This window comes from Notolepis coatsorum, assembly GCF_963971535.1.
Source record: "Notolepis coatsorum genome assembly, chromosome: 17".
Lineage (NCBI taxonomy): Eukaryota > Metazoa > Chordata > Actinopteri > Aulopiformes > Paralepididae > Notolepis > Notolepis coatsorum.
In genome coordinates this window covers 103,282,162-103,309,720 of record NC_140181.1, presented here as the reverse complement: position 1 = coordinate 103,309,720, position 27,559 = coordinate 103,282,162, and the positions used below count along the sequence as shown (strand labels likewise).

General features: G+C 44.1%; 1 protein-coding gene across 2 annotated transcripts in view; it reads left to right on the top strand.

The window, feature by feature from the left end:
• Window positions 1-27,559, top strand: part of LOC311243799 (semaphorin-3F-like) — a 58,124-nt gene extending 30,565 nt beyond the window's left edge. For both annotated transcript variants that reach the window (XM_084333149.1, XM_084333148.1), the window contains exons 7-18: window positions 4,493-4,612; window positions 5,345-5,490; window positions 9,308-9,422; window positions 10,254-10,323; window positions 11,868-12,012; window positions 13,899-14,121; window positions 17,494-17,582; window positions 19,448-19,489; window positions 20,448-20,605; window positions 22,103-22,170; window positions 22,285-22,412; window positions 27,074-27,559. In XM_084333149.1, the coding sequence (XP_084189275.1) occupies window positions 4,493-4,612; window positions 5,345-5,490; window positions 9,308-9,422; window positions 10,254-10,323; window positions 11,868-12,012; window positions 13,899-14,121; window positions 17,494-17,582; window positions 19,448-19,489; window positions 20,448-20,605; window positions 22,103-22,170; window positions 22,285-22,412; window positions 27,074-27,514 (1,745 nt within the window). In that variant the 3' untranslated portion in view covers window positions 27,515-27,559. The remainder of the gene's footprint in view (window positions 1-4,492; window positions 4,613-5,344; window positions 5,491-9,307; window positions 9,423-10,253; window positions 10,324-11,867; window positions 12,013-13,898; window positions 14,122-17,493; window positions 17,583-19,447; window positions 19,490-20,447; window positions 20,606-22,102; window positions 22,171-22,284; window positions 22,413-27,073) is intronic.

The following is a 27,559-nucleotide window of genomic DNA, read 5'->3' as shown; positions in this document are numbered from 1 at the left end:
ACCACTCACTACAGAAGGTTAATCGTCTGTAGTGTGTGGTAGTGAGTGAAAGGGTTAACCCGTTGTCGTGTGGCAGTGAAAGGGTTAACCTTCTGTACTGCTGTCGCAGTGAAAGGGTTAATGAAATGTTGTCCGAACGGAAAGTTCCCACACTTGGCACCACGGCGCTACAACACAGTGACGTGATGACCCTTCCTTCTTTTATAGTTTCCTTGCAATGCACGGGGACATTCAGTCCCTTTTATTAGATACACAAATCAGTCACAGGAGAAAACAGCTGGAGAAAACACTTCTTTCTGTGACAATAATAACCTCTCACTATGAAACTCAACTACAGGAACTGAGTCGGACATTGGACAAACTATTTGAGAACACAATTTCACCGCCACCTTAAACTGGGGTTTGAAACACTTCTTCTCCCGAGTTGATCGTGTTATAAACCCTCTGCGTCCTCCTCCTACCGGACCCTGGCTTTCCATCCCCGCTGTCCAGTTTCTGCTGCCAAATATCTTTTTTTTGTGATACAATTTTTTTATGAAAATGTTTTCATTTCCACATATACAGTAATAATAATAATACACAAGACATCACAGGACAGTACTTCAACAATAATAATAACAAAAATGACAAGATAATTAAATTAAATCAAATTAAATTAATCAATAAAGCAGTATAAATAATATAAAATGAAGAACAGTGAAATATCCCGAGCCGCCATCCACCCCCGTCCCGACCTCTACGAGGTCACTCCGACCCCCAGAGACCCCGAACCAGGGGCCCCCACCACCAGCCCCGAGACCGCAAAACCACCACACTCATAAGGGCCCAAAACATCCCATCCCATCTATAGAGATAAAATAGAAATAATCAAATAATAAAAACAGAATATAAAAATACAATTATATTGCCACAGACATTACAAAAGACGTTCCTTCCCCCCCCCCCCCCCACCCCAGGACCCCCTCAGGACCAACATCCCGACCCCGCTTCGCCGCTAGATCATGGATTTTACTCTCTCAGCTGCCGACTCACCCACAAACCAATGTTGGATTCCTTAGCTCCAATTACCAGAGCCGTGGAAATCTCCAAATAAATTACATCTAAGAATGGCTATCAGTTTTCTGGCTGCTGTAACTCCCGCTAAAATGAGTATTTTTTGTTGTATGGGAGCCATACACTACCGTTCAAAAGTTTGGGGTCACCCAGACAATTTTGTGTTTTCCATGAAAACTCACACTTTTATTTATCAAATGAGTTGCAAAATTAATAGAAAATATAGTCAAGACATTGACAAGGTTAGAAATAATGATTTGTATTTTGAAATAATAATTTTGTCCTTCAAACTTTGCTTTCGTTAAAGAATGCTCTCTGCAATTACAGCAATGCAGACCTTTGGCATTCTAGCTGTTAATTTGTTGAGGGGATCTGAAGAAATGTCACCCCACGCATCCCACAAGTTGGATTGGCTTGAAGTGCCTTCTTGCGCATACGGTCAAGCTGCTCCCACAACAGCTCAATGGGGTTGAGATCTGGTGACTGCGCTGGTCACTCCATTACAGACAGAATACCAGCTGCCTGCTTCTTCCCTAAATAGTTCTTGCATAACTTGGAGGTGTGCTTTGGGTCATTGTCCTGTTGTCGGAGGAAATTGGCTCCAACCAAGCACTGTCCACAGGGTATGGCATGGTGTTGCAAAATTTAGTGATAGCCTTCCTTATTCAAAATCCCTTTTACCTTGTACAAATCTCCCACTTTACCAGCACCAAAGCAGCCCCAGACCATCACATTACCTCCACCATGCGTGACAGATGGTGTCAGGCACTCTTCCAGCATCTTTTCACTTGTTCTGCGTCTCACAAATGTTCTTCTGTGTGATCCAAACACCTCAAACTTCGATTCGTCTGTCCATAACACTTTTTTCCAATCTTCCTCTGTCCAATGTCTGTTCTTTTGCCCATATTAATCTTTTCCTTTTATTGGCCAGTCTCCGATGTGGCTTTTTCTTTGCCACTCTGCCTAGCAGGCCAGCATCCCAGAGTCGCCTCTCCACTGTAGACGTTGACACTGGCGTTTTGCGGGTACCATTTAATGAAGCTGCCCGTTCAGGACCTGTGAGGCGTCTATTTCTCAAACTAGAAACTCTAATGTACTTGTCTTCTTGCTCAGTTGTGCATTGGGGCCTGCCACTTCTCCTTCTACTCTGATTAGAGCCCGTTTGTGCTGTTCTCTGAAGGGAGTAGTACGCACTGTTGTAGGAAATGTTCAGTTTCTTGGCAATTTCTCACATGGAATAGCCTTTCTAAGAACAAGAATAGACTGTCGAGTTTCATATGAAAGTTCTCTTTTTCTGGCCATTTTGAGAGTATAATCGAACCCACAAATGGGATGCTCGGATGCTCCAGATACTCAACTAGCTCAAAGGAAGGCCAGTTTTATTGCACAAGGGTCTTCAAGGTTTTTCGAATCATCCATTAGCTTTCTAACGCGATTAGCAAACACAATGTACCATTAGAACACTGGAGTGATGGTTGCTGGAAATGGGCCTCTATACACCCATGTAGATATTCCATTAAAAACCAGACGTTTGCAGCTAGAATAGTCATTTACCACATTAACAATGTATAGAGTGTATTTCAGATTCATTTAATGTTATCTTCATTGAAAAAAAACAGTGCTTTTCTTTAAGTGACCCCAAACTTTTGAACGGTAGTGTATATCCGAAAGCTTAGTCGTGGTTATGGTTTTCCAAAATCGAGCCACCGGTGGACATTCCCAAAACATGTGCATATAAGTGCCGGTGGCCCCCAGAGTGCACAGGGTGCACCGGGAGTCAGCCACCAGACCCATCATACACAGTTTCCTAGGAGTGAGATATGTTCTATGAATCAGGGACGTGCACAGGACTTTAGAGGGGCAGGTGCTCAAAGGCTGAAAAGGGCACTATACCTGTGTGTGTTTTAACCGAGCGCGCGTTCCCGATTTTTAAGGGCCCTTTTCAGGCAGTGGGGGGCCCCCTTTTTATGTTTTTTGGGTGGTTTTGGTGATCAAATATTGAATATTGAACTATAATAATCAGTGCAGGTGCTCTGGGAATAAGTGCTTACCCTACATACCCCAAGAAGTGCTGTATATTCTGTATTGTTTAATATAAATGCATTTTTTATTCCAATCCCGATTTGTATTTGAGATTCCCAAATCCCATCGGACTTGACTTCTTCGTGTCCCTCAGTGAGTGTAATACCAGCATTCAACTGTATGCGCCACAGCGGTTTCTATCATCATCATCATCATCACCACCCACGCTATGCATAAAATATATAGGTCCGCGGAGAGGCACGCTGAGGAGGCCGTGCAAACTGCAATGGAATATGGGGCATCTCTCTCTCTTTACCTAATATTTTGATTCTATCCTGAAATGTTTCAGTTGGAAGGGCAGTCTATATGCGTAACAAAAAATTTATTTTTTTTTCTTCAAAAAAGGGCACTTTTTTTATGAGGCTCAAAAAGGCAGGTGCTCAAGCACCCCTTGGGCTCTATGTGTGCACGTGCCTGCTATGAATGCCAGAATATGCCTCAAAGCTACGTACCATCTCTGAACACAGTGGACAAGTCCTTGTGCTGTTTGGGGTCGTCCTCGACTATTCAAGTTTCAAGTTCAAGTTTCAAGTTTCTTTAATAGTTGTCATACAGAAGTACAGAATACTTTTATACAAAATGCTTCTTACTGTTACGCTCCAGAGACTGTGCAAGACAAGATAAGTATGAAATAAAATAACATAGTATAGCATGTAAATTAGAAGTAAAAAAATGAGGTCACAGTGTTCAGTATAGACATAATGTACAATGTTCGATGCAGAATAGACGTAACTGAGTTACCATATAATATACAATACTATGCAGTGTACTAATATACAATACTATATAGTGCAAGGCAGAAATGGGATGAGGTGCAATTTAGGTACAATTTACAGTAGGTGTACGAGTTGTAGTGCAAATCCTTTATCAATAAATATAAAGTGTGTTTGTGTGATCTAAAGTGTGGAGAGTGGGTGCTGCAGTGTGTTGTGACTATTCTTTAGAAAGCCTTAGTCAACTAATAGTCATAGAACTTTGTTGACTAATTTAAGAGTTGATTTAATCGACTGATCTAAAATTGTGTTTCCATGTGCAATCATGCACCACTGCATCTCTGTACATACACCTGATTCACACTTTACTCAGTAGTACTAATTTATATATTATATACCCAGTTTAATCACCTGTACATTGTATATTACTATTGCACTTTACTGTTACATTTGCACTCTGGTTGGATGCCAAACTTATTTTCCTTGTACTGTACTTGTGCTGTATGATGACAATACATTTGAATCTAATCTAATCTAATCTAATCTAATGATATGAGTCATGCAGCATGAAAAAACAAAACCTACAACTACTTGACTGAAGGGCTGGATCTTAATTCTCCCTCTTCTCTGCTGTGTCTTTGCAGATGGAAGCCTCTATGCGGGGGTCCATATTGACTTCATGAGTACAGACGCAGCTCTCTTTCGGACCATGGGAGGCAAGCCAGCGATCAGAACGGAACAGTATGACTCCAGGTGGCTCAATGGTGAGTAAGTACCAGTATGAGGAATACATAGGAACGGTAAGCTAACATAATGTTATGAATCACTACTCTCGCTGCATTACAAATACTCTCTCTCTCTCTCCCCCCCCCCCTCTCTCTCCCCCCTCTCTCTCTCTGTCTCTCTCTCCCCCCCCTCTCTCCCCCCCCTCTCTCTCTCTGCCCCCCCCTCTCTCTCTCACTCCCCCCCTCTCTCTCTCTGTCTCTCTCTCTCTCCCCCCCTCTCTCTCTCTGTCTCTCTCTCTCTCTCTCCCCCCCTCTCTCTCTCTCCCTCTCCCTCTCTCCCCCCCTCTCCCCCTCTCTCCCCCCCCTCTCTCTCTCTCCCCCCCCCCTCTCTCTCTGTCTCTCTCTCCCCCTCTCTCTCTCTCTCTCTCTCTCTGCCCCCCCCTCTCTCTCTCCCCCCCTCTCTCTATCTCTGCCCCCCCTCTCTCTCTCTCTCCCCCCCCCTCTCTCTCCCCCCCTCTCTCTTTCTCTCCCCCCCCCCCCCTCTCTCTCTCTCTCTCTCTCTCTCTCTCTCTCTCTCTCCCCCCTCTCTCTCTCCCCCCCTCTCTCTCTCCCCCCTCTCTCTCTCCCCCCCTCCCTCTCCCTCTCTCTCTCCCCCCTCTCCCCCCCCTCTCTCTCCCCCCCCTCTCTCTCTCCCTCTCTCCCTCTCTCTCTCTCCCCCCTCTCTCTCTCTCCCCCCCTCTCTCTCTCCCCCACTCTCTCCCTCTCTTCCAGAGCCCGTGTTCGTTCAGATCCAGCAGATCCCTGACAGTGCGGAGAAGAACGATGACAAGCTCTACTTCTTCTTCCGTGAGAAGAGCCAGGACACAGGCGGCGGGGCGAGTCACAGTGTGTTGGCCCGAGTGGGCCGAGTGTGTCTGGTGAGTCACCCAGTGTGCTGGCCCGAGTGGGCCGAGTGTGTCTGGTGAGTCACAGTGTGTTGGCCCGAGTGGACCGAGTGTGTCTGGTGAGTCACAGTGTGTTGGCCCGAGTGGGCAGAGTGTGTCTGGTGAGTCACAGTGTGCTGGCCCGAGTGGGACGAGTGTGTCTGGTGAGTCACCCAGTGTGCTGGCCCGAGTGGGCCGAGTGTGTCTGGTGAGTCACAGTGTGCTGGCCCGAGTGGGCCGAGTGTGTCTGGTGAGTCACAGTGTGTTGGCCCGAGTGGGCCGAGTGTGTCTGGTGAGTCACCCAGTGTGTTGGCCCGAGTGGGACGAGTGTGTCTGGTGAGTCACAGTGTGCTGGCCCGAGTGGGCCGAGTGTGTCTGGTGAGTCACCCAGTGTGTTGGCCCGAGTGGGCCGAGTGTGTCTGGTGAGTCACCCAGTGTGTTGGCCCGAGTGGGCCGAGTGTGTCTGGTGAGTCACCCAGTGTGCTGGCCCGAGTGGGACGAGTGTGTCTGGTGAGTCACAGTGTGCTGGCCCGAGTGGGCCGAGTGTGTCTGGTGAGTCACAGTGTGTTGGCCCGAGTGGGCCGAGTGTGTCTGGTGAGTCACCCAGTGTGTTGGCCCGAGTGGGCCGAGTGTGTCTGGTGAGTCACCCAGTGTGTTGGCCCGAGTGGGCCGAGTGTGTCTGGTGAGTCACAGTGTGCTGGCCCGAGTGGGACGAGTGTGTCTGGTGAGTCACAGTGTGCTGGCCCGAGTGGGCAGAGTGTGTCTGGTGAGTCACCCAGTGTGCTGGCCCGAGTGGGCAGAGTGTGTCTGGTGAGTCACAGTGTGTTGGCCCGAGTGGGCAGAGTGTGTCTGGTGAGTCACAGTGTGTTGGCTAGGGGTGGGACGATACATCGATCCAGATCGATACATCGATGTAATTATCAACGATCGAATCGGATCGATGCGATGTAATAAGATCGATTCATATCGATACTCTTATTTTGAAAATCCTGTGGCGAGTCTCATAACTGATTGTGTTAAATGGGCATATGATATCATCTCATATCGATCGCAGGCACCTGAATCTAATCGTATCGTATTGTATCGTGAGAGACTTTGTGATATCGGCAAATATCGTATCGTTGTCCAAAGAATCGATATCGTATCGTATCATGATGAAACTGGTGATTCCCACCCCTAGTGTTGGCCCGAGTGGGCCGAGTGTGTCTGGTGAGTCACCCAGTGTGTTGGCCCGAGTGGGACGAGTGTGTCTGGTGAGTCACCCAGTGTGCTGGCCCGAGTGGGCCGAGTGTGTCTGGTGAGTCACCCAGTGTGTTGGCCCGAGTGGGACGAGTGTGTCTGGTGAGTCACAGTGTGTTGGCCCGAGTGGGCCGAGTGTGTCTGGTGAGTCACCCAGTGTGTTGGCCCGAGTGGGACGAGTGTGTCTGGTGAGTCACAGTGTGTTGGCCCGAGTGGGCCGAGTGTGTCTGGTGAGTCACCCAGTGTGTTGGCCCGAGTGGGACGAGTGTGTCTGGTGAGTCACCCAGTGTGTTGGCCCGAGTGGGACGAGTGTGTCTGGTGAGTCACAGTGTGCTGGCCCGAGTGGGCCGAGTGTGTCTGGTGAGTCACAGTGTGTTGGCCCGAGTGGGCCGAGTGTGTCTGGTGAGTCACCCAGTGTGTTGGCCCGAGTGGGCCGAGTGTGTCTGGTGAGTCACAGTGTGTTGGCCCGAGTGGGCCGAGTGTGTCTGGTGAGTCACCCAGTGGTTATTATATTACACAATATATTACACAAATTATACAATATATTATACAATATATTACACAAATTATACAATATATTACACAATATATTATACAATATATTACACAATATATTACACATATTATACAATATATTACACAATATATTACACATATTATACAATATATTACACAATATATTACACAATATATTATACAATATATTATACAATATATTATACAATATATTACACATATTATACAATATATTATACAATATATTACACAATATATTACACAATATATTACACAATATATTATACAATATATTATACAATATATTATACAATATATTACACATATTATACAATATATTACACAAATTATACAATATATTACACAATATATTATACAATATATTACACATATTACACATATTATACAATATATTACACAATATATTACACATATTATACAATATATTATACAATATATTACACAATATATTACACAATATATTACACAATATATTATACAATATATTATACAATATATTATACAATATATTACACATATTATACAATATATTATACAATATATTACACAATATATTACACAATATATTACACAATATATTATACAATATATTATACAATATATTATACAATATATTATACAATATATTACACATATTATACAATATATTATACAATATATTACACAATATATTACACAATATATTATACAATATATTATACATTATATATATTACACAATATATTATACAATATATTATACAATATATTATACAATATATTATACAATATATTACACATATTATACAATATATTATACAATATATTACACAATATATTACACAATATATTATACAATAATTATACATTATATTACACAATATATTATACAATATATATACAATATATTCACATATTATACAATATATTATACATATATTATACAATATATTACACAATATATTATACAATATATTATACATTATATTACACAATATATTATACAATATATTATACAATATATTACACATATTATACAATATATTATACAATATATTATAATATTACACAATATATTACACAATATATTATACAATATATTATACATTATATTACACAATATATTATACAATATATTACACATATTATACAATATATTATACAATATATTATACAATATATTACACATATTATACAATATATTATACAATATATTATACAATATATTACACAATATATTACACAATATATTACACAATATATTACACAATATATTATACAATATATTACACATATTATACAATATATTATACAATATATTACACAATATATTACACAATATATTATACAATATATTACACAATATATTACACAATATATTACACAATATATTATACAATATATTACACATTATATTACACAATATATTACACATTATATTACACATTATATTACACAATATATTATACATTATCATATATCCTGGGCGCGTCTATTCTTATCCTAACGGATTTATGCTTCCGTTTTTCGCGTTTTGCGTATCTGATTGGCCACTGACGTTTCTGGTGCGATCTGATTGGCCACTGACGTTTCTGGTCATGTGACATGTGCGCCCAATCGCGTGACGCACCCATTTCCGCCTCGAACAGCAGCAAACTACCTAACGCCTAGTTTATCACTGGTTAAGCTTAGGCGACTCTTTCAAAGTTGGTTAAGGTTAGAGTTTGGAATCAGGGCTGGTGTTCTATCACCCTGCTCTAAGACAAACTCTAACCTTAACCAACTTCGAAAGAGTGCCTAAGCTTAACCGGCGAAAGAACTTGCCGTCACACGATTGGCGCGACCAGAAACGTCAGTGGCCAATCAGAGCGCAAAATGCGAACGCGGAAGCATAAATCCGTTAGGATAAGAATAGACGCATCCTGGGCACTTAAAGCAGTATTGGGCCCCGACGGCCCTAGGGATCGAACCAGCAACACACCTCCACACCAGCCAACCTCTGATGTTCAACATTGTTGGTATAGAACTAGAAGGTTGTTTTCTACCTCTGACCACAGAATGACGAGGGTGGCCAGAAGTCCCTGGTGAACCGCTGGACCACGTTCCTTAAGGCCCGCCTCATCTGCTCCGTGATTGGAGAAGACGGAGTCGAGACAGCATTTGATGAACTGAGTAAGGATTCAATCAAATCTTTCCTGCTTTAAATGACACCGATTATATTATTTAGTCATATTGTTTTATTTTTGATTGTAGTTGTAATTTAAATTATACTGATTCAGGTTTAATTAAAGGTTACTGTTATGACATTGATCAAGGCTTGACTACTGCAACACACTGCTCATCGGGATCCCTGCCAAGAGCATCCTGAAGCTCCAGTACATTCAGAACTGTGCTGCTAGGATCCCGATGAGAGTGCGGAAAATATCACACCCATACTCCATTCCCTACACTGGCTTCCCCGTCTCCTTCAGGCTTGAATACCAGGTCTCCCTCCTCACCCATCAGTGCATCCACAGCAACGCCCCCTCCTATCTAAAGGAACTCATTGCTCCCCCGACCTCCACCCGCTCCCTCCGCTCTGGATACTCAAACACACTCACACCCAAACACAGGACACACCTCTGCACCGTGGGGGCGACCAGGCCTTCTGCTCTGCTGCTCCTCGGCTGTGGAAAGCCCTCCCCGACCATCTGAGAGCGCCACAGGCTTTTAAAAGGGGACTAAAAACATTTATTTTTAACAAGGCATTCCCCTAAATGGACCAACCGATGCCTTGTGTGTGTTTTTTTTTTTTTTTATTATTTTCTTTTCTTTTAGATTTTGATCTGAATGTTTCTTCCATTTCATTGGTTGTTTTATTCATTTGAATTGTTTAAATTTTTTATCTTTATCTCCTTTCATGTAGCACTTTGAGATTGTCACAAATATAAAGTGCGTTACAAATTGAATTTATTATTATTATTATTATTATTATTATTGATCTGTCTGCCGTCTGCCCTCCAGGGGATGTCTTCATCCAGCCCACACAGGACGAGCGGAACCCCGTGGTGTACGCTCTCTTCACCACCGCTGGGTGAGACACGTCATGGATGTCTGGATACAGGGCTTGACATTCGCTTTTTGGCTCACCAACCACTGTGGCTAGTGGTTTTCCAAAGTCACTAGCCACTCAGCATTTTCACCAGCCAAAAATCACACACACACACTCTATCCAGTATCCAAATATCCAGTTTGTTTTTATAGTGTAAAGTTTGGCTACTTGAGACAGAGAAAGAGAGACTCTCATTACGTGCAACGCAAGTAAGTGCACACTGCGTTCCGAGAGAGGGAGGGAGAGAGAGAGAGAGAGAGAGAGAGAGAGAGAGAGAGAGAAAAGAAGCCCTGTCTGGATAACTACTTACCTCATACAATAGTCTACCCATATAACTCTGTATGATAACAGAGTTTGTGCTGTATATACCATATATATATATATATATATATATATATATATATATATATATATATATATATATATATATATATATATCCATGGTATCTGTCTCAATATACCTGCATATAACTCTTACCTACTTATACACCTGCATATAACCCATATAACTCTGTATGATAGCATGTACAATAATGCTGTGTATACTGTATACATGTATATATATTTATTCTTACCGTATATATATCTCTATCCACATTTGTCTGTACATACCTGCATATAATCCTTTTTACATATCTGTAGATATACTATATCTATTACCTGTACATATCCCTTACCTACTCTTACTAGTTACGCTGCTGGCCAGTATGACTTTATACTACCATGGTGTCTTTAGTCCTGTATCACTGTACATATTAATACTACAATCTGATTAGCACTATTAACTCAGTAGTACTAATTTATATATTTTATACCCAGTTTAATCACATGTACATTGTATATTACTATTGCACTTAGTACTGTTACATTTGCACTCTGGTTGGATGCCAAACTTCTTTCTGTTGTACTTGTGCTGTACAATGACAATACATTTGGATCTAATCTAATCTAATATCTGATATACCATGGACGCCTTGATCTCAACTCAGCTTGAGACTGTTGTCTTTTACACTCTCATTCCTCTATAGACACGTTTGCTGTATACAAACATACCGTGTTCGAGCCACTCAGCAATACCAAATGAGTCACATGACTTAAGTTGCTCCCTACCTGCGCGAGCTGCTGCGCTAAAAAAAAAAGTACGACGGGGCTCTATGGAGAAACCATGACACTCCCCTGACTAAAAGTTGTTTCAAACAAAAACGTCTGGATGTCATTTTGCCAAATCAGTATGGCTGAGTCTTTCACCTTTTACATATCTAGCTTTTACATATCTTAGCTTTGGCATGGATTGGTTGTTTAGATCGCTAGCATGGCTAACAAATGCAAATATATTGTAGTCTGCCACCCCGTTGTTCTGACCAGGATTACGTTCCTTTTGCCCCCTTGATGCGCACAGCACACTGAGTCTGACGTATACGGCGAACAGGTCTATAGAAGTGGCTCCATTCTGTCGTCCATCTTGTATTGCAGTAGTCGGTGCTTGTGATCTTGCTCTCATGGTTGTGTTGTTGTTTGTGTTCCAGTTCTGTGTTCAAGGGCTCAGCGGTCTGTGTTTACTCCATGGCTGATATCCGCAACGTCTTCAACGGTCCCTTCGCCCACAAACACGGCCATAATTACCAGTGGACGGAATACACCGGCAAGATCCCGTACCCCCGCCCCGGGACGGTAGGTTTCACTCCTGTTATAGATCCTGTACCCCCGCCCCGGGACGGTAGGTTTCACTCCTGTTATAGATCCCGTACCCCCGCCCCGGGACGGTAGGTTTCACTCCTGTTATAGATCCCGTACCCCCCGCCCCGGGACGGTAGGTTTCACTCCTGTTAGAGATCCCGTACCCCCGCCCCGGGACGGTAGGTTTCACTCCTGTTAGAGATCCCGTACCCCCGCCCCGGGACGGTAGGTTTCACTCCTGTTATAGATCCCGTACCCCCGCCCCGGGACGGTAGGTTTCACTCCTGTTATAGATCCCGTACCCCCACCCCGGGACGGTAGGTTTCACTCCTGTTATAGATCCCGTACCCCCACCCCGGAAACTACTATGCTACTATACTTATACTACTACCTATAATGCTAATAATTCTATACTACTATGCACTCAGAGTGTAACACTCAAGATCAACACTATTTGACGAACAATGCCCCTGACCCTTAGCTGACACCCACCCTTAGTACCAGGGGCGTATTTGACGCCGGGGACAGCGGAAAGTGTCCCCCCCACGTTTTACCGTCCAAAGAGCTGAGTCTGACTACCTGTTCTATTATTATGCAAAGAGCAGTAGATGGGGGTCGCATTCTTGCCCTGCAAGGGCCAAGTACCCACTCGCTAAAGTACTTGTCTTTGCATAATAATAGCTCGGGTCGTCAGCCTAGGTGTGTGTTAAAATACGTCAAACATATTGTTTACACTGTCTTTCTTCTATTATAACCCTCCCAAATCATATTCAGAAAGTATCACAGAGACTTCTATTGACCAAGGAATTAGTTATTATTTCGCGGTTTATTCACATAACGTTATATTGTTTACACTGTCTTTCTTCTATTATAACCCTCCCAAATCATATTCAGAAAGTATCACAGAGACTTCTATTGACCAAGGAATTAGTTATTATTTCGCGGTTTATTCACATAACGTTATATTGTTTACACTGTCTTTCTTCTATTATAACCCTCCCAAATCATATTCAGAAAGTATCACAGAGACTTCTATTGACCAAGGAATTAGTTATTATTTCGCGGTTTATTCACATAACGTTATATTGTTTACACTGTCTTTCTTCTATTATAACCCTCCCAAATCAGAAAGGCACACACACAACATATTCCAGTTAACGGTATATTTTTTTAATGATTCGTTATGGCGTAATCAATACTTCCATGCGTATAAATTGCGTTCGCAACCTCCGTGTTTTGGGGGTAGTCATCAGAAACCTCGGATCCGGGATTCGCTCCCATCCGTCGGGCAAGAACTGTGGGTTTTCAGCCTCTCTCTCTGGAGCTTAACGGAGTTTCTGGAGGAGTTTCTGGAGGAGCTTGTCGCGGCTCATGCGCATGCGCACGCTCAACCAATCAGAGAGGGGCTTCGCTCAACCAATCAGAGAGGGGTCTGCAGAAATAGAGTTCAACCAATCAGAGAGGGGTCTGCAGAAATGCGGCTACGGGCCCTAACCCCCCCCCCCATCGACGTCACTCGCCACGCCCCCAAATCTGTCCCCGGCACACATTGAGAGAGAGTTACGCCACTGCTTAGTACCCCTCCTGCTGACTTGTTGTTCACAATGTGTAAGTTGATTTGGATAAAAGCATCAGCTAAATGACTAAATGTAAATGTATTACAAGGTCTATTAACAAACATCATGATGACATAAGACATAAGGTGCCTGCATGTGACCAATGACCAGTCTCCAGTTTTTCTTCGCCCCGCCCACATTACATTTTACCCCTCCCCCGTGTCAAAACACGAGGGAAACCAAAGATCCCTAGATGTTCTAAACGACAACACAAATTAACCACCTTCCATCTCTTCCACCCCGTCACGTCTCTTCCTCCCCCAGTGTCCAGGAGGAACCCACACCCCCGGCATACGCTCCTCCAAGGACTTCTCGGACGAGGCGGTGAACTTCATCCGGGCTCATCCGCTCATGTACCTCCCCGTGTACCCTATCCACCGTCGCCCCCTGGTGGTTAGAACCGGAGCGGACTACCGCTACACGGCCATGGTGGTGGACCAGGTGGACGCGGTGGACGGACGCTACGAGGTGCTCTTCCTGGGGACAGGTGAGACGCTGGGGAAGGAGTCGCTTTAACCATTTCACTGTGACACTACAGACGGTTAACCCTTTCACTACCACACCACAGAAGGTTAACCCTTTCACTACCACACTACAGAAGGTTAACCCTTTCTCTACCACACTACCAAATGGTTAACCCTTTCACTGCGACAATACGGAATGTTAACCCTTTCACTGCCACGCGACAAAGGGTTAACCCTTTCACCACCACACTACAGAAGGTTAACCCTTTCTCTACCACACTACTGACGGTTAACCGAATGCAGTCAGTGCTCACGTCCAAGTCGAGTCACGAGTCCTGGACTCGAGTATTACAACACTGCCTGTATCACTGTACATATTAATATTACAACTCTGTACATACATCTGATTAGCACTATTACTCAATAGTACTCATTTATACATTTTATATCCAGCTTAATCACCAGTACATCGTATAGTTTCAGTTTCTTTAATAGTTGTCATACAGAAGTACAGAATACTTTCATACAAAATGCTTCTTACTGTTACGCTCCAGAGACTGTGCAAGACAAGATAGTATCAAATAACATAGTATAGCATGTAAATTAGAAGTAGAAAATGAGGTCACAGTGTTCAGTATAGACATATGTACAATGTTCGATGCAGAATAGACGTAACTGAGTTACCATATAATATACAATACTATGCAGTGTACTAATGTACAATATTATATAGTGCAAAGCAGAAATGCAGAAATGGGATGAGGTACAATTTAGGTACAATTTACAGTAAGGTGTACGAGTTGTAGTGCAATCCTTCATCAATAAATATAAAGTGTGGGGAGTGGGTGCTACAGTGTGTTTGTTTAAAGTGAGTGTGTGCTATAAAGTGTGGGGAGTGGGTGCTACAGTGTGTTTGTTTAAAGTGAGTGTGTGCGTGTGGATGTGTGTGCTATGTGCGTTTGATGGTTGTTGTTGTGTGGTGTTCATTGTTCGTTAAGCAGCCTGATGGCCTGGGGATAGAAGCTTCTTCTGAGTCTTTCTGTGCTCGCCTTGAGACTCCGGTATCGCTTGCCTGACCGCAGCAGTTCAAAGAGGCAGTTGTTCGGGTGGCTCGAGTCCTTAATAATTCTCTTAGCCTTCCCCCTGCACCGCTTGTTGTAAATGTTCTGGAGGGTGGGGAGCCCCCCTCCGATTGTGCGTTCGGCTGAACGTGTCACTCTTTGTAGTCTGCTTCGGTCTTGTGCAGTGCTATTCCCAAACCAGGAGGTGATGTTGCCAGTCAGGATGCTCTCTATTGTACATGAGTAGAAGTTCTTAAGGATCTTCTGACTGATTTGGAACTTCCTTAGGCGCCTGAGGAAGTAGAGGCGTTGTCGTGCCTTCTTCACAACACTGTCAATGTGTGTGGTCCATGTCAAGTCCTCGGATATGTAGGCTCCGAGGTACTTAAAGCTGTTGACTCTCTCAACCGGTGCCCCGTCGATGCTGAGGGGGCTGTAGTCCTTGACCCCCGACCTCCTGAAGTCCACAATCATCTCCTTTGTTTTGCTGACGTTCAGGGAGAGGCTGTTTTCCTGGCACCATCCCGCCAGGACCTTGACCTCTTCCAGGTAGGCCCTCTCGTCGTTGGCAGAGATCAGGCCCACCACCACTGTGTCGTCGGCAAATTTGATGATTGTGTTGCTACTCCGCTGAGCCACACAGTCGTGTGTGTACAGGGAGTAGAGGAGGGGACTCAGAACACAGCCCTGGGGGGCCCCTATGTTGAGGGTGATGGATGAGGAGGTGCAGTTGCCTGCTCTCACCACCTGGGGTCTGCCCGTCAGGAAGTCCAAGACCCACTGGCAGAGGTCATAGTTCAAGCCCAGGTCCCTGAGCTTGGCTATGAGTTTGGAGGGGACTATGGTATTGAATGCCGAGTTGTAGTCGATGAATAGCATTCTCACATAGTTCCCCTTCCTCTTGTCCAGGTGTGATGCTGCTGTGTGCAGCACATGGGCTATGGCGTCCTCCGTGGACCTGTTGGGGCGGTATGCAAATTGCAGGGGGTCCATGTTGATGGGGAGGGAGGAGCAGATGTAGCCCTTTACTAGCTTCTCAAAGCACTTCATGGCTATGGAGGTGAGAGCTACAGGGCGGTAGTCGTTGAGGCAAGCAGGCTTGGATTTTTTGGGTACAGGGATAATAGTGGACTTCTTCAGGCAGGTGGGGATGACAGCCTGTTCTAAGGACAGGTTAAATATGTCAGTGAATACCGGGGCCAGTTGGTCGGCACAGACTTTTAGGACGCGGCCGGGGATGCCGTCCGGTCCTGCTGCCTTCCTGATATTCACTTTTTTAAAGGTCCGCCTCACCTCATGCTCTGTTACCCTGAACACTGAGTCTCCATCAGCAGCAGACCCCCCCCCCCCCCATTGCCGTGGCTTGTGGGCTGGTGTTGTTATTACCAGCATCAAACCTCGCATAGAAGGTATTGAGGTCATTTGCTAAGGAGATGTCACTGTTCAGTTTGAGGGAGGTGCCTTTGTAGTCTATCATCGTTTTGAGCCCCTGCCACATAGCTCTGGAGTCAGCCTGTTCAAACTGGAGTTCAATTTTATCTCTGTAGCGCCGTTTGGCCTCTGTCACTGTCCTCCTTACGTTGTATCGCGCCACCTTGTGGTCATTCATGTTGCCTGCCACCAGGCCGTCGTTGTATGCTTTGGTGCGCGCTTTCAGAGCTTCACGTACGGATTTGTCTACCCAGGGTTTTTGATTTGGGTAAACTCTAATTGTGGTAGTGGGGATTGTTTCTTCCACCAAAGTACGAACATAGTCCAGCACTGTCTCCGTGTAGACATTAATGTTATCTGTGTCGCGGAACACGCTCCAGTCTGTGCACTCAAACGCAGCCTGGAGCGTCCCCTCCGACTCCACATCCCATTTCTGCACCTCTCGCGAGACTACAGGTGTGCTCTTGATTCTTTGTTTGTACTTTGGAGAAAGAAATATGGCCGCATGATCAGACTTCCCAAAGCCACTAGCAGAATGAGCCTTGTAGCCACCCTATATTATTATATATATATATATATATATATATATATATATATATATATATATATATTATATATATATATATATATATATATATATATATATATATATATATATATATATATATAATATATAATATAATATAATATAATTATATTATATTATTTATTATATATTTATATTACTATTGCATTTTACTGTTACATTTGCACTCTGGTTGGATGCCAAACTTATTTCCGTTGTACTGTACTTGTGCTGTATGACGACAATACATTTGAATCTAATCTAATAATATAGAGGATGTTTTTGTTCTGGTTTTGTAATTTGATTCTAACGCTCTATATCTCTTGTTGCGTCTCCAGACCGAGGGACCGTCCAGAAGGTTATAGTTCTGCCCAAAGACCCGACCAGCATGGAGGAGCTCACTCTGGAGGAGGTGGAGGTGTTCAGGGTACGTCCGCGGATCGCCGCTAACGGGGGTATTACATAATATGAAACGGTAACCAAAGTAACAAAAAGATGTTTAATTATATTTACCATGGTTTAAAGGTGAAGGGATAACATCAAAAGCATAACAAACAATTGACAGGACTGTACAGACAGGATCAGCCACCACACACAGGGGAGAACAGAACACATAATCACGAGAACAAGAAACACCTGGGCTGATTACAAATGGATACACCTGGGAGGGAAACGACAAAGAACTACAAGACCAAGACAGGGGACTACAAACAGACATCACACATCACACTGGGATCAGGACGCCTGAATTCTTTTACTAACGGATTTCCAGTTCCGCGTTCGCGTTCTGCGCTCTGATTGGCCACTGACGTTTCTGGTCGCGCCAATCGTGTGACGGCAAGTTCTGCCACCGGTTAAGCTTAGGCACTCTTTCGAAGTTGGTTAAGGTTAGAGTTTGTCTTAGAGCAGGGCGATAGAACACCAGCCCTGATTCCAAACTCTAACCTTAACCAACTTCGAAAGAGTCGCCTAAGCTTAACCAGTGATAAACTAGGCGTTAGGTAGTTTGCTGCTGTTCGAGGTGGAAATGGGCGCGTCACGCGATTGGGCGCACATGTCACATGACCAGAAACGTCAGTGGCCAATCAGATCGCACCAGAAACGTCAGTGGCCAATCAGATCGCAGAACGCGGAACTGGAAATCCGTTAGTAAAAGAATAGACGCGATCAGGATACAAACACACCCACACGTAACAGGGGGAAACCTTGACCACTGCACTTCCGCGTTACATGGAGCTAGTGAGGGAGCGCAGGGGGAGAACATGAATGAATGTTGATGAGAGCATTGACATTAAGTGGTTGTAGCTACGGCTGTGGGGGTGCTGGAGACATGATCCAATAGACCTTTTTATACGGCTGAATCTCCTGAACACGGCGCAACCAACCAGAGAGACTCCCTGGGCAATCTGCACATGTTGGGGAGTACATAGGTGCGGAAAAGTGACTATAGCTCGGCCGCGAAAGGGCAGATCGACTTGGGATTGGTCTCTCCGTGTTCAGGAGACTCAGACGTATAAAAAGGTCTATCGGATCATGTCTCCAGCACCCCCACAGCCGTAGCTACAACCACTTACGTCAAGGCTCAGGTCAACATTCATTCATTTTATCCTCCCCGCTCTCTCTCTCCCATGAGCTCAAAATACCGGAAGTGTTGTGGTGGTCTATACAGTGTTTAGCAAATGTTCCCTCTTTTACTTGGAATTGAACGTTTACACGGTTCTCGATGTCGTGAGCGAGTCTTGTGACGGCGGCGGGGCCCGTGAGACACGTTCAGAGTCCAGGGTGTCACTTAACCCTTTCACTGCCACACTACAGCAGGTTAACCCTTTCACTGCCACACTACAGAAGGTTAACCCTTTACTATCACACTACCGACGACACATTCAGAGTCCACACTTCAGAAGTACATGAGTGTCACTCTGCGAGTGAGGTTGTTTTTCTTATACCCCTTTCACTACCACACTACCAAATGGTTAACCCTTTCACTGTGACAATACAGAAGGTTAACCCTTTCACTGCCACACGACAAAGGGTTAACACTTTCACTGCCACACTACAGAAGGTTAACCATTTCACTACCACACTACAGAAGGTTAACCCTTTCACTACCACACTAACCGTCTGTAGTGTGGTAGTGAAAGGGTTAAATCCTGAAAAACCAGACCCTCTTGGAGATACAAGGTTTTTCCGCCTAGCAGCAGCAGAATGCAGAGGATACACTGTCCTGGAAAAAACACTCAACACAGACCCGGGACATGAAGCTGAATCCTTCTCTTCACTTTCTATCCACAGAGCAGAGCTGCCGTCAAAACAATGAAGATATCGTCCAAAAGAGTAAGTGAATCTTTCAAAACGATGAATGAAAATACGTTTTTTTTATGTGTAATTATTAGGGGTGGGAATCGCCAGAGACCTCGCGATACGATACTATCGCGATACTTGAGCCGTATCGCGATACTCGATATATCGCGAATACTGCGTTTTTTTATAATTTTTTTTATCAAATATATTTTTTTTTAACTGCAAAGTAAAACTGTCAACATGTTTTATCTAATAAAATAAAGTTCAGTCTGTTCATCTCACTTCAATCATTTTTATTGCAGAACATGGTATTTTCTCAAGCAGACAGATGTAAACACTGTAATCTGTGTTGCATGTACCTGACAAACTGAACTGTTTGTATTACAGTCATATTCCAACTTAACTGAATGCACATGTGTGTGTGGACTAGTACTGTACTATAACAGGTATTGAAATGAACAATGCAACTTCCTTATACAAAAAAATTATACAATTATTTATATTTTTTATGAATAATTAAATATCGATACTTGGCGTCCCTGTATCGATACAGTATCGCCACGCAAAGTATCGCGATACTGCTACGTATCGATTTTTTCCCCCACCCCTAGTAATTATGTGTGTGCCCACACCGATTCACAGGTCACTTTAAACACACAAGAAAAGGACACTTTAAGAAAATAACTTGTTGTGATTGTTGTATAGTATAGTTAGTAACAGCAAGTATAGCATAGGGACATAGAAGAAAAACTGCACGTTAGTATAGGTATGTACATAGGATCCAGTGCCTTTAAGCGATTTATTAACATGTCTATTTACCATGTCTATTCTAGTTATCTTTTTTATTATTATTACTTTATTTTTTATTGCACAATCGTAGCGGGCATAGCTTTTCACTGTATGCCCTGGTATGTATGTGATGAATAAAACTCTTGAATCTTGAATTCCTCACAAACAACGGACTGATTCGAGGTTGTTGTCGTTACCACAGCAACAGCTGTACGTGTCGTCTGACGCGGGGCTGACGCAGGTGTCGCTGCACCGCTGCGGGGTGTACGGCAGGGCCTGCTCCGACTGCTGCCTGGCCCGGGACCCCTACTGCTCCTGGGACGGGGAGAACTGCTCCGCCTTCACGCACGCCACCAAGAGGTCCGAGGAGGCACTGCGTTATAGGGACAGCATAGACAGCATAGTATAGACATATTAGATAGTAGATAGTATATACTAGTAATATAGACATATTAGATAGTAGCATAGTAATATAGTAGATAGTAGTATAGACATATTACTGTAGATAGTAGTATAGACATATTAGATAGTAGATAGTATATACTAGTAATATAGACATATTAGATAGTAGCATAGTAATATAGTAGATAGTAGTATAGACATATTACTGTAGATAGTAGTATAGACATATTAGATAGTAGTATAGACATATTACTGTAGATAGTAGTATAGACATAGTAGATAGTAGTATAGACATATTAGATAGTAGTATAGACATATTAGATAGTAGATAGTAGTATAGACATAGTAGATAGTAGTATAGACATATTAGATAGTAGTATAGACATATTAGATAGTAGATAGTAGTATAGACATAGTAGATAGTAGTATAGACATATTAGATAGTAGTATAGACATATTAGATAGTAGTATAGACATATTAGATAGTAGTATAGACATATTAGATAGTAGATAGTAGTATAGACATAGTAGATAGTAGTATAGACATATTAGATAGTAGTATAGACATATTAGATAGTAGTATAGACATATTAGATAGTAGCATAGTATATAGTAGTATATATATATATATTTTCTTTTATTATTTATTTCGAATGTTTACAAATAAATAAACAAACAAATAATTTTCACAAATAAACAAACGAAAAGGATAGGTTTGAAGCCGAAGGCTTATAGAGCAACCTACCCCTAATTCAAAAAAGTTAAAGTTTTCAAAATAACTTACATATCTCGATGTAATTTACCATGAAATATCTACAGCAAGAATTCTGGGTCTCAATGAATCCAAAATGTCAATGTGGTTAGAAGTGGTGGAGAGAATAAAAGCTAGCTTATAATGGTAGTGTCTGGTTAGGTGCGAGGGATAGTGGAGGTACTTCTCAAGGTGGGGTCCGGGAGGGGGGGGTTCGAGCTGAGCATATGTGTGTAGGTTTTTTTAGATAACAGGTATTAGGGGTATATCTTATATAAGACAACTAACTAAAATGTGAACTCATTGGATGTGCCCTGACAATTAATGCTTGTATATCTTATCGTGTGTTGTCATGTTTGTTTATATGTTTGTTTAAAAAATAATAAAAAAATTAAATACAAAATAACTTATATATATAGTATATATAAATGCTCTATATAAAAGCACTATATAAATGCTCTATTTCAAATTGCTATATAAATTCTCTATATAAAAGCACTATATAAATGCTCTACAACATAAAAGCACTATATAAATGCTCTATATAAATGCTCTATATAAAGGCTCTACATAAAAGCACTATATAAATGCTCTACAACATAAAAGCACTATATAAATGCTTGATGTAAATGCTCTATATAAAAGCACCATGTACCATGTATGCGTGAACCCCGTCCTCATGGCTTGTATGAACGCCCCCTCAGGAGGAGCAGACGGCAGGACGTGAAGCACGGAGACCCACTGAGGCAGTGTCGGGGCTACAACGCCAAAGGTTCGCTGAGTCATCTCTTCACCGAGGACCTCGTCCGCTTCAAATGAAAGAAATAAAACAAAACAAAAAAACTAAATTTGTCCTTGATCTCCTTCCCTTCCCACGGGCGCACAGTGGAGAAGCGTCTGAGGGAGACCGTGCAGTTCGGGGTCGAGGGCAGCAGCACGTTCCTGGAGTGCCAGCCTCGCTCGCCGCAGGCCACCGTCAAGTGGCTCTTCCAGAGGGAAGGACGGAGGAAAGTGGTAAGGGACCGAGATGAGGAATGACCCGTTTTCAACAGTGAGAATCCCTGTTGAGTTGTTTACACACACACACACATGCAACTGTCACCCAGCCTTTTAACCCCCCAGTCAACCTTCAAAAAACTCCCACCTTTCTCCCTAGTGACGGAATCTCAGTAAAACATGTCTTTTTCATGTATTGTTCCAATTTTCTTTCATGAATATCATCATTAACTTCAGTCCTCACCATACACACGCCCCCGGATCACACTCAGTTCAGCGATACTGCCCCAGAAATCGGAGAGACGTTGCTGGCAGCTAAGGCCCTTGTTAAATACACCAAAAAGTCCAGACTTGCCAGCCAGCTGAAAACAACAGTGAAGCAGATGGGAGAGACTAGGTTCAGCAGTGTTTTTCTCACCTTAGAATCAAGTCAAGGCTGTCTACGTGGAACCGAGGGAGAAGCTTGCTATCCGTGGGGGAAAGCCGCCGGATTGATGACGTATCGCCAGACGTCCTCCTGGGATTCCTCGTAGAATTCCTTCGTTCTTTCTATCTTTTATATCAATCAGTCAGGCTTGGAATATCACATTTCGGGTTTTGACTTGGGCTCGGGCTTCAAATGTTGCATTACAGTCTGGCTTATTGTCGGGCAGGGCCTGAACGTCATGGACTCGGGCTGGGCACGGGCTTAATTTCCAGGCCCGTGCAGACCCCTATCTATCTAGGTTGTCCTTGGACGGGCCCTCCATCGGTGCTTCCAGTCATCCCGATCCTCCCTGCATCTGGCTAGCTCGCCGGTACTTTCTGCTCCCACATCTCTCCTGAGTACGTCCACATATGTTAATGTGGGACGTCCTCGTGATCGATGCCCGTGTGTTGGCTCCCACAGCACAAGTTTGCTGGTTGGCAGCTCATGGCGTCTCTGGCAGTGACCTGCCAGCCTCATTCTCCTGACTGCCACTTTCTTGCTCACCCTTAGCCCCCCCCCCCCATACAAGTTTGCATTAGCGACATGCTCATCCCTGTTGATGTTGAGCACCACACGCATCATTCTGGTGTAGCACCCATCCAGGGACTTCTGCAGGGTGGGCTTCAGGGTCCAGCATTCACTGCCATACAGCCAGGTGCCTGATGGGTACCAAGTGTCCTCAGTGATACATCTGAGGGCAGAATGATATACAGAGTCCAGAGGCTTTAGACTTTAGAGTGGAAGCAGCAGCATCTCTCTCTCTCTCTCTCTCTCTCTCTCTCTCTCTCTCTCTCTCTCTCTCTCTCTCTCTCTCTCTGTGTCTCAAGTAGCCAAACTATACACTTTAAAAACGAACTGGATATTTGGATAGAGTGTGTGTGTGCGTGTGTTCAAGTTTCTTTATTAGTTGTCATACAGAAGTACAGAATACTTTTATACAAAATGCTTCTTTCTGTTACGCTCCAGAGACTGTATGTGTGTGTGTATGTGTGTGTGTGTGTGTGTGTGTGTGTGTGTGTGTGTGTGTGTGTGGTGTGTGTGTGTGTGTGTGTGTGTGTGTGTGTGTGTGTGTGTGTGTGTGTGTGTGTGTGTGTGTGTGTGTGTGTGTGTGTGTGTGTGTGTGTGTGTGTGTGTGTGTGTGTGTGTGTGTGTGTGTGTGTGTGTGTGTTGGTGAGCCAAAACGTTAATGTCAAGGCCTGGTCCAGAGGCTTCAGAGTGGAGGTAGCATCATGTCACTTAGAGTCCAGAGGCTTCAGAGTGGAGGTAGCATCATGTCAGAGTCCAGAGGCTTCAGAGTGGAGGTAGCATCATGTCAGAGTCCAGAGGCTTCAGAGTGGAGGTAGCATCATGTCAGAGTCCAGAGGCTTCAGAGTGGAGGTAGCATCATGTCAGAGTCCAGAGGCTTCAGAGTGGAGGTAGCATCATGTCAGAGTCCAGAGGCTTCAGAGTGGAGGTAGCATCATGTCAGAGTCCAGAGGCTTCAGAGTGGAGGTAGCATCATGTCAGAGTCCAGAGGCTTCAGAGTGGAGGTAGCATCATGTCAGAGTCCAGAGGCTTCAGAGTGGAGGTAGCATCATGTCAGAGTCCAGAGGCTTCAGAGTGGAGAAGAAGAAGTCCACCATCATCCCTGTACCCAAAAAATCTACGCCCGCTTGCCTCAACGACAACCGCCCTGTAGCCCTCACCTCCATAGCCATGAAGTGCTTTGAGAAGCTAGTGAAGGGCTACATCTGTTCCTCCCTCCCCATCAACCTGGACCCTCTGCAATTTGCATACCGCCCCAACAGGTCCACGGAGGACGCCATAGCCCATGTGCTGCACACAGCAGCATCACACCTGGACAAGAGGCAGGGGAACTATGTGAGAATGCTGTTCATCGACTACAGCTCGGCATTCAATACCATAGTCCCCTCCAAACTCATAGCCAAGCTCAGGGACCTGGGCTTGAACTATGACCTCTGCCAGTGGGTCTTGGACTTCCTGACGGGCAGACCCCAGGTGGTAAGAGCAGGCAACTGCACCTCCTCATCCATCACGCTCAACATAGGGGCCCCCCAGGGCTGTGTTCTGAGCCCCCTCCTCTACTCCCTGTACACACATGACTGCGTAGCACAGCGGAACAACAACACCATCATCAAATTTGCTGATGACACAGTAGTGGTGGGCTTGATCTCTGCCAACGACGAAAGGGCCTACCTGGAAGAGGTAGAGAACCTGTCACAGTGGTGTCAGGAGAACTGCCTCTCCCTGAACGTCAGCTAAACAAAAGAGATGATTGTGGACTTCAGGAGGTCGGGGGTCAAGGACTACAGCCCCCTCAGCATCGACGGGGCACCGGTTGAGAGAGTGAACAGTTTCAAGTACATCGGAGCCCACATATCCGAGGATTTGACATGGACCACACACATTGACAGTGTTGTGAAGAAGGCACGACAACGCCTCTACTTCCTCAGGCGCCTAAGGAAGTTCCAAGTCAGTCAGAAGATCCTTAGGAACTTCTACTCATGTACAATAGAGAGCATCCTGACTGGCAACATCACCTCCTGGTTTGGGAATAGCACTGCACAAGACCGAAGCAGACTACAAAGAGTGACACGTTCAGCCGAACGCACAATTGGAGGGGGGCTTCCCACCCTCCAGAACATTTACAACAAGCGGTGCAAGGGGAAGGCTAAGAGAATTATTAAGGACTCGAGCCACCCGAACAACTGCCTCTTTGAACTGCTGCGGTCAGGCAAGCGATACCGGAGTCTTAAGGCGAGCACAGAAAGACTCAGAAGAAGCTTCTATCCCCAGGCCATCAGGCTGCTAAACGAACAATAAACACTATGCAACAACCATCAAATGCACACAGCACACACACCCACACGCACACACTCACTTAAACAAACAACACACTGCAGCACCCACTCTCCACACTTTAGATCACACAAACACACTTTATATTTATTGATAAAGGATTTGCACTACAACTCGTACACCTACTGTAAATTGTACCTAAATTGCACCTCATTCCATTTCTGCCTTGCACTATATAGTATTGTATATTAGTACACTGCACAGTATTGTATATTATATGGTAACTCAGTTACGTCTATTCTGCATCGAACATTGTACATATGTCTATACTGAACACTGTGACCTCATTTTTTTTTTTACTTCTAATTTACATGCTATACTATGTTATTTTATTTCATACTTATCTTGTCTTGCACAGTCTCTGGAGCGTAACAGTAAGAAGCATTTTGTATAAAAGTATTCTGTACTTCTGTATGACAACTATTAAAGAAACTTGAAACTTGAAACTTGGAGGTAGCATCATGTCAGAGTCCAGAGGCTTCAGAGTGGAGGTAGCATCATGTCTACATCAGCATGTCTACACTACAGCAGCCTGTCACTTCTGCCCAAATCCACGACTAATACTGCAATTATGCCTTTTAACTTACGTATTATTACATACCTCTATTTGGTTGTTTGTTTGTTTTAATTATCTTCCCTTACCTCTGTAATGTATCGTACAGTATGTCTCTTTTCTATTTTATTTGATCTTTCCCCGTTACCCTCCGAGAGGCCCTTTTGTCCTCTCGCCAGGCCCTCGTTGTAAATAAGAATTTGTCCTTCACCGACTCGCCCGGTTAAATAAAGGTTAAAATAAGAAGAAATAATAAAATAATACATGTAGTGGCTGCTTGTCACTCCCCAAATGTATTGACAAGTGTCATGATGCACCCACTTAATATAATTTCCTACTCAGCTAACACAGTTGTGGATGTTGAAATAGTTGAATGTCCAAGCTGCAGCTGATGTAGTTTGCAGGGTTTTATTGTCCAAAGGAAAGATGAATGATGATGATGATGATGATGATGATGATGATGATGATGATGATGATGATGATGATGATGAAGGTTAACAGAACAGTTGTCAGTTGTTTGTTAGATAAGCAGTGCCAACAATGAAAGCTTGTTTGAAAGCGTGAATCCTCTGCAGGTGCATGGCTAGGCTCTGATTAACAGAGCCTCTTATAATAGAGGTGGTGTGCCCCCTAGTGTTCAAACATAAATACACCAGTCAAACATAAATACACCAGTCAAACATAAATACACCATTACCATAATACAACTTCTAACATGTCGGTTTTGGCTTCTACAATAAAAATTGAAAATGGAAATAAATCCCCCCCCCCCCCCCCCCCCTCTCTTCGCACCCGCAGCTCAACCGGGACGGCGAAGTGCTGAAGACCAATCACGGCATCCTGCTGAAGTCTCTCAACCAATCGGACGCCGGGCTGTACCACTGCCTCGCCACGGAGAACAACTTCAAGCACACGGTGGCCCGCGTGGCGCTGCGCGTCCTGGACCGAGACATCGTGGTCGCCCTCACCACGCCCGACAAGGACGAGGGGCCCAACGGTTCGCGGGCGGCGGGATTAGGCCACCACCAACACCACCCGCATCAACCCCACCCGCCGTTGTTAACCCCCCTCTCCACTCCCTTCCCACCGGAGATCAGACTGATTAACCAGTACTGTCAGTCCTACTGGGAGCAGCTGAACCCCAAGCAGCAGCAGAAGCAGCAGAAGCAGCAGCAGCAGCAGCAGCAGCAGCGTAAACGCACCAGTCGCAGACACACAGAGAGCCAGGAGCAGGGATAGACCACTGCACCTCCGCTACGCTCATGGAGGAGAGAGCCGGGGGGG